General features: G+C 40.5%; 1 protein-coding gene across 1 annotated transcript in view; it reads right to left on the bottom strand.

Annotated features, from left to right (window-relative positions):
• brsk2b (BR serine/threonine kinase 2b) overlaps positions 1-13012 on the bottom strand; it is a 285057-nt gene that overhangs the window by 28380 nt on the left and 243665 nt on the right. Inside the window, exons 14-16 of the mRNA XM_066701102.1 lie at positions 8681-8741; positions 6390-7056; positions 3293-3341 (exon numbers count right to left, since the gene is read on the bottom strand). Coding sequence (XP_066557199.1) covers positions 3293-3341; positions 6390-7056; positions 8681-8741 — 777 coding nt within the window. The remainder of the gene's footprint in view (positions 1-3292; positions 3342-6389; positions 7057-8680; positions 8742-13012) is intronic.

The raw sequence follows: 13012 nt of genomic DNA, 5'->3' as shown, positions 1-13012 counted from the left end.
ATAGTTCTATGAATATAAACATCTATCAAAATGGATTTCTGAACCACATGTTTATATATACAGATGTGCTCAAATTTGTTGGTAACCTTACAGCTCATTGAAATAATACTTAATTCCTCCTGAAAAGTGATGAAATTAAAAGCTATTGCATCATGTATACTTGCATGCCTTTGGTATGTCATAGAATAAAGCAAAGAAGCTGTGAAAAGAGATTAATTATTGCTCATTCTACAAAGACATTCTAAAATGGCCTGGACACATTTGTTGGTACCCTTTAGAAAAGATAATAAATAATTGGATTGTAGTGATATTCCAAACTACTTTCTTTAATTAGTATCACACATGTCTCCAATCTTGTAATCAGTCATTCAGCTTATTTGAATGGAGGAAAGTAGTCACTATTCCGTTTGGTATCATTGTGTGCACCACACTGAACATGGACCAGAGAAAGCAAAGGAGAGAACTGTCTGAGGAGATCAGAAAGAAAATAAAGACAACCATGGTAAAGGGTAAAGGCTACAAGACCATCTCCAAGCAGCTTGATGTTCCTTGTGAGAACAGTTGCAAATATTATTAAGAAGTTTAAGGTCCATGGAACTGTAGCCAACCACCCTGGGCGCGGCCGCAAGAGGAAAATCAACCTCAGATTGAACAGAGGGATAGTTTGAATGGCAGAAAAAGAACCAAGGATAACTGCCAAAGAGATACAATCTGAACTCCAAGGTGAAGGTACGTCAGTTTCTGATCGCACCATCTGTTGCTTTTTGAGCGAAAGTGGCCTCCATGGAAGAAGACCCAGGAGGACTCCACTTTTGAAAGAAAATCATAAAAAAGCCAGACTGGAATTTGCTAAAATACATATTGACAAGCCACAATCCTTCTGCGAGAATGTCCTTTGGACAGATTAGTCAAAATTGGAGCTTTCTGGCAAGTCACATTAGCTCTATGTTTGCAGACAAAAAAATGAAGCTTTCAAAGAAATGAACACCATACCTACAGTGAAACATGGAGGAGGCTTAGTTATGTTTTGGGGCTGCTTTGCTGTACCTGGCACAGGGTGCCTTGAATCATACTTGAAACATACTGCCCAGCGTCAGAAAGCTCTGTCTCAGTCGCAGGTCATGGGTCCTCCAACAGGATAAAGACCCAAAACACACAGATAAAAGCACCCAAGAATGGAACATTGGACTGTTCTGAAGTGGCCTTCTATGAGTCCTGATCTGAATCCTATCGAACATCTATGGAAAGAACTGAGACTTGCAGTCTGGTGAAGCACCCATCAAACCTGAGACAGCTGGAGCAGTTGGCTCAGGAAGAGTGGGCCAAACTACCTGTTAACAGGTGCAGAAGTCTAATTGAGAGCTACAGAAAATGTTTGATTGCAGTGATTGCCTCTAAAGGTTGTGCAACAAATATTAGGTTGAGGGTCCCATCATTTTTGTACATGCCATTTTCATTTGTTTTATTATTTACAATATTATGCTGAAAAACAATCAAAAGCTAAGTCTGATTTCTATTAAATATGGAATAAACAATGGTGGATGCCAATTACTTCTGTCAGTTTCAAGTTATTTCAGAGGAAATAGTGCATTCTTCATTTTTTGTGGAGGGGTACCAACAAATCTGAGCACGTCTGTATTAACACAGACTAACTGGCATGCCTGCACAGTCCTTCAAAGAAGCTCACAGCTCCTTGTTGTGAATAGAAACAACTGAATCACAACCAACCACAAAAAGCAAAAGATCGAGGTAACAATTTTAGCTTGTGGGGTTACTAAAGGGAACTGTGTTCGGCCAATCTAAGGGCCATGGGTTTGAGGGAGAATTGAACTGGAAAAGCTATAAGCAAAACTAGAGGAGCAGAACAGCTAGGCAGACCTCCATCAGAACAATAATAACATATATATTCCAGGCAGGCTTGTGGTAAAAGCTGAAGACAGATGAACAGGCCCTGGTGCTTCAGATTTGTAGGCGTCCTACAATTCACTCCTATGGAGTCCTGCATGTCCCCCAAAACAATTATATAATTCGCTCTCGCTTACTCCTGAGCAGTGACAAAGAGAAAAAGCAATCATATGTCCTCTTCCAAACTATGCCTGTGCCAGTGTAGTTAAGTGGAACTAAAATATTAAAATATTTATGGAGCCCAATTCCCCCCGAAGGTATTGACACCATACCAAGTTACAAATGCAGAATATTAAGAGAGGAGGGAAATAAAAAAAAAACTAAATGAAGTTTAATTTGCACTGGATTAAACAGACATATATGGAGACGGGCTAACTGAAGCTGTAGACAGCACACATGAAACACAATATACTTAGTAATGCACATTCTGTTCTCGTTCTTTTTTAATCTGTTATTTCATGATACGCTGTTTTGTCTATCATGAGAATAAGTACAACTCAGCTGGATGTTTGATAGGGTTGTTGAACAACCTGCTGAGCGAGCAAAACCGATTGTGTTTCCAACAACATGCAATGTTGTTCTCATGAGAAAACAGTTCAACTTTGCCATTTTGCCATATAAGGAGCTGTTTTTCCTTTTCCTTCAGATCTGGAATGTTTAAGTGGAACACTAAAATAGAATAAGTCAAGTCACTGCCGGGCAACTGAAGTTAGGCTTCCCTGAATAAAGAGCTTATCCCTGCACTGACATCTCGATTCCCAAGTTCAATTTAAAATACCCCTTGTCAAAATGATGCACGGTATAGCTGCATATGAGCTTGGGTGGATTGGCTGGTAAATATTTTGTCTTTAGCACAACTAACAGAGAGTGAGTTCATGGAGTAAAAATACACAGTATACTGCAAGTTGATTAATCTTAGTTTTCACTTCACGCACAGTTTTTGTATGTAGCAGACGCATGTTATGTAGCAGAGGTGACTGTTTTATAACAACTGGCTTTGGAAATGTGAAATGTAGATAGTTACAACAGTAGCTGGTCGACACAAGGACAGTATTTTAGGCCCCTCAGGTGTTAAAAGAAGGTGGCAGAAACTGTGTAAGATTAACTTATACGACAACTGGGGATTTGTGATTTAAGAGCAGTAATATTGCTTGCTTCAGGTGTCACGGGAGTTGAATTTGTCATGATTGGAAAGCCTTTCAAATCCAGGTTAAATGGTAGCCTAATACAGCATATACTTGACAGCAATATACTGATGTAAAAGCCCAGTATAGTGTGGTTTAGCAAAGTGAGACTGTGACAAAGCAGGGAGAGGGATGGAAAACCATAGAAAATAAAAAAGATTTTAACGTATTAACAAAAGTGCAATATTAAGTAAAGAACTTACTCGGGGGAAGACTCTGGTGTGAGGCTGGACATCTCCTCTTGTGTAGGAACTGAAGAATAAAGCAGGTGCAAAAGTGAAAGGTTAGAGGTCACTACTAAAGGTCAGTTATATGGCTCATTCTCTACTTGTGATGCTCATGTCTGTTTTTCAGTCTAACTCTTTCCTGAAAGACAAATGAAATGATTAAAATGCAGGCCATCACAATGAAGGAAAATCAGCTAGAAAATTGTTATTATGATTATTAATTAGTATAACAATAAGTAGTAGTTGTAACTTCACCATATTATTATAAGAACATTATTTTGAATGGATTGAGTGAAAGGCCCCCAGAGTAGCAGGTTTCAACCAGCATTACAATTAACAGTGAAAGATGCTTTCAAAGTAACCATGAACAATGACCAACCTTCACACTAGCCCACAGAAACACCCGAACAAGGTGATTAGTCAGTTGTTGATAGAGAGGTTTATAGGCCATGAGGTTCAAGCGTGGTTTGCTCTGAACCAGCAGAAACTGACAGGGCCTTAACAATACCACTGGAATAATTGAACTGTCACATCAGCATTAATATAATGACTACAGATTTTTTAATAAATAAAGGAGAAAAAAATATGTAAAAAAAAGAATCAAACTACACAACTGATTTAAGATCTTCTAAAAGACTCCCTCTAACAATTGTTTTCATTACAATGCCAAATACAGTTGTAGCTGAAAGCAGTCTCACCTTTTATTACAAACAACAATGGAGCATACAACTTAGTGTATAGTTGGGTATTTCATTGAGCTTTGCATTTATTTTTTCAGATTTTCTTTTCAACTGAATTTCCCAATTTCTCTGTTTTGATTAGTAATATTATAAACTATAATTATTTCTCAATGATTTATACCCCCCTGCAGGTTTGTGGAACACTGATTCTGCTTAGGAACAGAAGATCCCCAGAAGGTGAACTTCCACTCTATTCTATCTTTCTAGATTTCTGTAGGCTGAACCATGTTCCTATGTCATTTATATGTGGTTTAGAGGTTTTACAATATAATTATTACTGATAATTACACCTATACCTAAATACAATTATAAAGATTTACCTGGAAGACTGTCAAAAACAAAACATCAGGACCTGTCAGATTATACAGGATCATTAATATCACTCATATTACATCTGCTTAGATATCATACTTTCTTATCTCAGCATCATTATTATCGTTGATTAAAGGATTGCAGCAGAGGTGCTAGCATCACATAGACAAGATAATGCAGGGACTCCATTTCCAGGGAAACAAATGAATAAAGGGTGTTTGCATGAATCCCTAAAGAATCTGCAGATTTGTTTTTTTGTTTAAGGATCCAAAAAGGATTTATTGAAAGGGGAACTTTACCTGTCTCATTTAAAAACAAACAAACCAAAAAAGTAATAAATGCAAATGGTAAAGCTTTAACTAGCCCCTATGTTAAACAAGCACAAGGCTTCACAGTGAAACAAGGAGTGTTCATATTTGTGTTACCAATGAGATCCCCACAGAATGCACCGCCTCAGAGTCAGTACATCTATGCGGGAGGTCTATGCGTTTTCCGCTGGGTTCTGTAAGGCGTGCGTCAGTCCTCTTTCCTGTGGAGCGCAGGCATCTGCTCTCCACACACGTCTGCTGCTCGAGGAGCTGAAGAGTGAATCAGGCCCCCGTGGGCCCTCCATCTCGATCAGATCTCGATGGACAATGTGGCGCAGGTACCGCAACAGCACAATCTCCCATATCTTCTCATCAGCGTGGCCATCGGGGTGTCAGCAGCACAGGGGCACGTGCTGATCCTCCTAGATGAACCGTGCCAGAGTCCACTGTATCTCTTATCAGTTCCACATAACCTGAATACAGTTTGCGCATTGGAGTTAAAGTCCAACTGCTTTTTATTTTTATTTTACATTTTTTCCCTTTCATTTCTTATCCATTTGCTGGGGCACACTTCTGAGTGGTGTTAGAGGGAGACGCTCCACCAGGCTGCACTGCATGTCTCCACAGAGAGACCCTTCCTTAAACCATAGCTTCAATGCACAGCCTAATGGACATTCAGTTATCATTCTCCTGATAATAATCAAAAATTGGATGGTGATTCACAATTGAGAAACTTGTACCCTATTGCATTTTAATGAATGAATAGTAGATAGCGGCTTCTTACAATCAAATAAACTTTGCTTGGGTACAGGTTGGTAACTTGTGATTCACAGGCTCGGGCAAAGTTTTGATTTTGTCTAGGCAAAGGATACATTAATATAAACCAGAAATCACCTGTACAAAACTGATTATACATGATATGTCTAATGTTTTGCCAAATTTAATTATGTTTTTGTTGTTGTGACCCTTTATTTAGTTGTGTTGTAGGTCTGTCTTGTATGAGACATAATAAGGATATTCCACAGCTTTCACATTTCATCATAAATCAAATGTGCTGCTTGGGTGGCAATGGGAACTGTGGAAAAGAGCTAAGACTGTGTGAGTTTGAGGTTTATCTTAATTACACCGGAGCTGACATTCAAATAACAATAATACACTGTGGCTTAACATTTTCATCTTGAACTGGATGCATGAGTTTGGAGGGCCTTGCCCATTTTAATCCCCCATCATGTGATCTCCAGCACAATGATAATAGATGACGCCCTGTGCTCCGTCTCTGCACCACACCTCACAGGAAGATCTCAACCTTCACCATCTCAAGGGTAACGCACTGCGAATTGATCCCAGTGAGGGTTGCCACCTGAACTCAGTTGAGCAGGGAGAAAATTACAGCCACGGATGAACACACACAAGCACGGATAGCATCATTTCTGCATTGCTTGGGATTTTCAGTTGCAGACTGGCTTCTACACAATATAAAAATTTTTCCTGTGGAAGAAAAAAATGTTGAACCCATGTTTCCAGATGTCTCCAAGATGGACAAATACATTTGTCTGGGCCACAAAGCTGAACTGGCAAGTGGGGACTTTGAACTAGAGGCAGAGCACACTGGTCTCATTGAGAAATGATTAGGATTTGTGCTGTGTGGCAATGGACAGCCACTGGGTTGGGATGGGTCTGTGGTCTGCCCTGGCTCTACCCCTGTCCCTTTACCTTGCAGTTTCCTGCGGTGGAAGCGCGGCGATCCCAGGAAGCTGTTCTTGATGGAGTTGAGACGTGTCCTCCAGGGCATCCCACCAATAGAGGGACTGGAGGGCGGCGTGGGGTTGGGGGTGCTGGCTGGGCTCTCCTTGGGCGTGTGAACCGGCGTTCCCTTGGGGGTGGGGAGAGGGCTCCCCCGGGGGGAGGGGTGAGGGGTCACCTGTATGATGGGGATAGATTTGGTGTTCGTGTCAGTACCGGCAGCAGGGTGGTGGTGGTGGTGTAGCCTGATTGGAGAGAGGGGGGTGACCTGGACGGAGGGCACAGAAAGCTGGGGGGGGACTGTCAGGGGTGGGCGGCGGACTTGAGGGCTGGGAGCCGAGGGCGGATACTGCTGGCAAGGAGTGGTGGGTTCTGACTTAGCCGGGGACGGATGGGTGATAGTGCTGGGGAGGGGGTTGGATTTTGTGGATTGCAATGGCTTTTCGGCCAGTTTGGTCTTTGCTGGCAGGGTCTGGGTCTTTGGGTTGGGCTGTAGGGGTCCCATCTTTGGTTGAAGCGAGTTGGGTGTACGGACGGCAGTCCGGGTAGACTCAGGGTCTAAGGAGGACGTGGGGCAAGAACGGTGGGATAGGGAGAGGTCGGGTGTCTGGGGAGGAATAAAAAACTTTCTGATAGGCTATGAGACGGGCGAAGAGAGAGCATGCAGCACCCCAGATGGACACCGACACAGAAAGAGCGATGGGGTTGTGCGGGACGAGACAAAACAAGTACAAACAAACCAAAGCCCCATGGTTTTTGGCCAAAAAAAACAAAGCAAAAAACAACAAAAAAAAACAACACAGAAACAAAGAAACAAACAACAACAACAACAATTACAACAGACAATTCACATATGGAACACAAACCAGGGAAGAGTGAGAGTGCAGAAAGAAAAGAAAAGAAAAACATGCGGTTAGCCCATTCAGCAACAAGTCAAGAGGCAACAAGACACCAAAAAACAAACCCAAATAAATAAATAAAAAGTGTAAAACAATATTACAAGCATACATAAAGCAAACATCAAAATCTTCTCTTTTTCTTTTTTGGTTAAAAAAACAAAACAAATTCGCCAGCAAGAACCAAGCAAGCAAGGCGTAAGCAAGTACAATGGAATCCGCAGACAAGTTCATCGCAAGCGTGAGGCTGCTGGTTAGAGTATGAGATGGAAGCACTGTGGGGGATCACACTGGCATTGTATCCCTTTTTATTGTCAAACTGTCTTTTCAGAGGCCAGGATCTGAGGCCCTGACAGATAACACAGGCAGAACCTGACTTGACATGGAGTCTACTTGATCTGTTGATCCTTTTATCTGTGCATCATTCAGAACTTGTTTCTTAGATAGCACTGAGCCCTATTTAATCAAAGGCCTCACTTAAAAACTACTAGCTTCATATTTTCTGAAAGAAAAAACAGACTTGTGCAAAGAAATAAAACAAATACAGCAGCAACAACAACAAAAATAAAACAAGCAAAAAATGTGTAGATGTGTGCCAAACCCCTGAAGGCTCACACATTGAAATTGGTCAGATTGAAAGTAATAATGTTCCTATCAAAAAATGCATAAAACAATCTAGTCACTTGTACGTGATTCCGGAAAGAAGAGTAGATTGTCATTAAATATGATTTTAAGTTCCTTTGTTACAGACCCTTTTAAAGATGCTCAGAGGTATAGACTTGCATTCCAAATTCTTTTCTCAGTCTTCCATTTGAAAAAGTTTTCTACATACCAATCATTTACTCTGCACTGAAAACACTTTCAGAGGTTTCAGTGCTCTGAAAACATTATTTCCCCTATTAATACTCTCCAAGTGGCTTCAATTTTTCATGAATACTTTCACCAATAATTTGTTACAGGCATTCTGTGATTCTGAGCTCTTTCAGATATGATGACAGGCTCTTCTGGAATGAAAATGATGGGAAAATGTAGAGATGGAACAGCTAATTATGTGGCTCAGGGTGTGTTGGTTACTTTAGATGAGAGTCTAGGTGCAAATATGAGGAGGAAAAGTGGAAGATCTCAGAACAACCGAAGGCTGAAATTCAACCTAAAACACAAAGTTTTCTGTGGAGTAGTTTGACGGATATGTAGGAGACTTTTAACATCCCCATCGGGATGTAGAGCTCCAAACACCAGTAACTGTGACTGGGCCTTCCTGATTGCATTTTACATTGACATAAAAAGGAATACTTGACTGATATCAGTATTTAAGCTGTCATCAATGTAAAGGTAGGAATGATCTCTGGAGAGGTGGAAACTTACCCGGGGACTGCTGAGAGGGCTGGTGGAGAGTCCTGAAGAAGCCCCACTGATGGAGCGTGACCTAGAGGGACAAATTCGAAAAAACAAACACATCCCGGGCCTGTTAGCACACTGAACACCAACAGGCATCATTTAGCGTCTCAGAGCTGAAGCAGAGGGCAGGGAGAAAGTGCTGCAAGGCTGGGAGGCTAAGGCAGGGCTGGACTCGATTTTCACTTCTAGTTCTGCGTTCTAAAGGAGACAGAAGGATCTGCTCTTCATTTAACCTAAGAATTATTATTATTATTCCATTAAAAAAAAGGTTTCCCAAGGCACACTTCTTAGCTTTTACTTTGAGCTGCAGAACAGAGAAAAATACAGTATTTGAATCTGCATCCCAGAAATTAAGTTTTTCATAAAGCAAAAGCTACAACAACAACAAAAGGATATACTCTATCATGAAAGACCCATATTTTTTACATGGTGTGATGATTATTTGTAGTTTTCTAAAATGAAGGCTGTATTTACTCATATCAGTATTACATTAATAGAATATAAATTACTATTGCTCAGTTTAAGGTAGTGGTAATGACAATATTTTTATTTTGACAAAGACTGAAAAAGAAAAAAGAAAAGAAAAACTTTAATGTAGGTTTTAAATTTGCCCTACCGGGGCCTAATCCCAGTCAAACAGTCAGATAAACAAAACTGTCACCCACCTGCTAATAGAAAACTTTAAACCTCTACAGATTTATTTTTTCAGATGCTTTTCTCCTCTACTCATAAATATAACCGCTACCAGGTATGGGTTTGTAAGGTGCTATTATTGCTGGTGGGTCACAATTGATATTTTCTTTGAAAAAGAAAAATCTATCACAAGCTTGTTATTATTTTTCAATATCTGTCTTGTCATTGTATTCTCCCATAGTATACATTCATTTATTTAGGATACTAGTGGCTTTCATCCAATTACATTTTCTGTACCTTAAACTCAGAACGATATTCCTGATTTGATCATTTATACACTCTTTCCAGATTCTCTCATGCTCAGGTAAAGACAGATCACTGGTGTAAACCAGACTTTAAACTCTCATAGCGGACTCCTTTTACATAGTTTAAGTAACAAAGAAAGAAGAAAACTAAACAAAACGTACTGTTATAAGCCAAATATCCCTTTAGGGACTTATCACACTTGAGATTAGGTTGTAAAATGACATAGGTGTAGCTGATTTATGAAGTTTATTGTAGGATAAGCAACTATGAGACAAATTCATAAAGTATTTTCCACCACATTAAGTACTCTTGAAAGTTTTTTGTGGATGTTTTTGTGTAAAGGGAAAAAATTTCCATTGTAATGAAAGCTAAACCCAAAAGGTTAAATTGTGAAAGATTTCCATATTGCTGTGCAACTTCATTGTACTGCGTGCTTCTCAAGAAAGGACTGCTATATATAAAAATATGGTGGGCAGAGTGCTATGAATATTGGCCTGATGGGCCACAGAGATTAAGATAATGGGGATCAGAATTTCCATAGCTGACTTCATGGTAGCTTTCTGCCTGCGATCCATTTCATTTCCATCCCAAAACAAATTCTGATTAAATGCACCAAATTGTCTGTGTCGTCCATCAGTGACTCCAGCAGGGTTTAAAATCTGTTACACCACATCATCAGAGAGCGGCACACATCCTCCTCCCCAGTACAAACTCCAACCCACTGCCTTCTATACAGCTTTCCTAGCGGTCAGTCAGTCATGCACAACTCCTCACCCGCTCACCCCTGCTCAATGCTCCAGAGGTGCTTTGTAGTGTGATTGGTCTTACAGTCTGGATCATGGATGGAGGAGAGACACTCACTGGTGCAAGTAATGACAGAAGCAGTGGTGCTTAAAGACAGGCAACATAGCACAGTAGCTTTAATGCCCTCAAAAGGATAATCTCTGAGAATTTGGGGTAATAAATGCCACTCGCAGCCTTTTGAGATATGCAGAAAATTCCTTAACAGAATGGAAACAGTAATGGACACCCTTTGGTTTTTATTGGTAACATCTGCAAATAGATGAGCTGATGTCACAACTAAAGAGTGCCATGGCAAGACCCATCTGACCACGATCAGAACAGAACCTACAATCTGCCTCGGTGACAGGCGGTGAAGAGGCCCAGAGAATGCAGTTCTGCACAGGAAGCAATGTAGGTAATTTCCTTGTGGAGTTTGTGAAGCTGCTCCAGTTATGTCACACTACTCACCCTTTTTCACTCTTTATTTATTTATTTTGTTACTTATTTAGAGTAAATGCGGCATTGCTCATTATAGAGAGACACATGTGCTGAGGTTTCACTGGTGGGGGTGCATTGCTGTTGCAGTCTGCCAGAGCTGGGCTTGATTAGTTTGAGGTTTGTGACTGTATGTAGTCATCACAGTGCTGGATTTCAGGAGGTGGTGGTGGGGGGGGATAACAGGATATGAGGCTGATGTAAAAAGGCATGTCTTATTCCTACTCAAATAAATCCACAAGAACAATAGCTGGTAACAGCCACATATTTAGGGTGTAGTCCAACCCTTGGCCTAAATAACTGCAGCAATGTTTGATAGACGACCAGTGGAATACTGTGCATTTCCACAAACAGCACAGATTCCAGTGCACCGAGAGACTTGGTCTCTATGGGGTCTCACTGATCCTCCATTGCAAAGTTTATTCCAGAGGTGGAGTTTGGGGATGGAGTGCAACATGCTGACATGTTCCTGAGCCACTGTGTCACACTCCCTGGTCTGTGACACAGTGTGTTATTTGTGTTGTGATGTACAGAGACCTCACTAGAACAATTCCATCAATGCTGGCAGCCACACTGTCATCCAAAATACATCAAGTTAATGGCTCTTTTCACAAAAACCAACCTCTGCAACAAACATGGCCTCTGAAACAATCAATCCACAGAGGAGAGAAGCTGTGACTTCTGGAAATATAGTGTATATTACCTTTCAGCTGGAGAGTTAGGCAGTTGCAAATACACTTAGATACACCATGCCAACTTTGCAAATGTCACAGTCTCCATGAGCATCATCATATGGTTAGGGTTTCCGTAAAAAAATGTGGAAAGTTCTCCACCATCTCCTTCTTGTGGCTCCTTTCTGCATTTAAGAATTATTTTATTACGAACTACCAGGGGATACGAAGAAGTTTGGGCTGTGGGATCAACAGGGCCAAAAACCCACCCAAGTAATTAAACTGCGGGACTTGGACAGTGTGTCTGACACTCTCCGACAGAGAGGGGATACCTCCTCCAGCGACACCTGAGGTTAGCTCTCTCTACAGGCTGTATCCAGAAGATGTTGCTCTTTTAAACCTTGTTTGACTCACTTTGCTGTACCTCTCAAACCTGCTAGGCTGTTTTAGAGCTGTAAAAAAAATCCCTGTGCAGTTTTAAAGCAGACTGATTTTCCAGTGTTCGGTGTGCATTATGCGTGTTGCCTCTCTATTGAGGTACATGATTGAATTAGGCTTCCCTCAGCCTTCTCATGTTTCTTTCGTATCTCAATAGACAGCAATCCGTTCCAACTCCCCCCACCCCTCCAAAACAGATTGTGGATGGTGCAATTTCTTTCTTTCTTTCTATTTTGCTACCTTCCTATAATCGACTTGCACGCTTTGAAAGTAGGGAATTGATGGTTGTAATGAGGTTTTCGGGCTTAATTGCCCATAACTGCATTTGTTTTTGTTAAAAGAAAATTAAACAGTAAATCATAATTACATTAATTACTCAGCAAATTTACAAGGTTCAGCGGCAAAGAAGCTTTTAACCCGTACGCTTCTTGTTTGTGGATTTGTCAAATGAACAAAGGAAATAGTGCAGAAAAAAAAAAAAAACTGCCATTGTGGGAATTACAGTCAGGCCATGACAATGGCGAATTAAGATTCCTGAAATTCACATACAATAACTAACCTGCAGCCAATCACATACACATTTTGAAACATATAAAGCAAATTAATGTGTGTGATATTTACTTTTTTTTTTTTTAAACTACTCCTAGATACTCTCCACAAGTGGGCTGTTAAAACTATCTTAAAGATATCAGCTTGTCTTGTTGTGCCATTTAAAAGACAACATGAGCTGTCTGCTTCTTAGTGTATTATTAGTGTTTACAAAGCATCAGACTTTATTCTAATTTTTCCCTCACTCAACTATTCAACATAATGACAGGACTCTTTGACAAGGAATAGGAATCTGATCCTCAAATGAAACACCACTGGTTAATCATTTAAATCTGTTTTGCCGGGCATTCAGAAAAGCTTGTTGCCCTAATCCAAAATTCCCTTCTTAATGTGTCTGAAAGTACTGGTTGACCCTTAAAGTTGA

Source organism: Amia ocellicauda, chromosome 4 (assembly GCF_036373705.1).
Source record: "Amia ocellicauda isolate fAmiCal2 chromosome 4, fAmiCal2.hap1, whole genome shotgun sequence".
In the NCBI taxonomy this organism is placed as follows: Eukaryota; Metazoa; Chordata; class Actinopteri; order Amiiformes; family Amiidae; genus Amia; species Amia ocellicauda.
The sequence above is the reverse complement of the archived record's forward strand: the minus strand, read 5'-3'. Positions and strand labels throughout refer to the sequence as shown.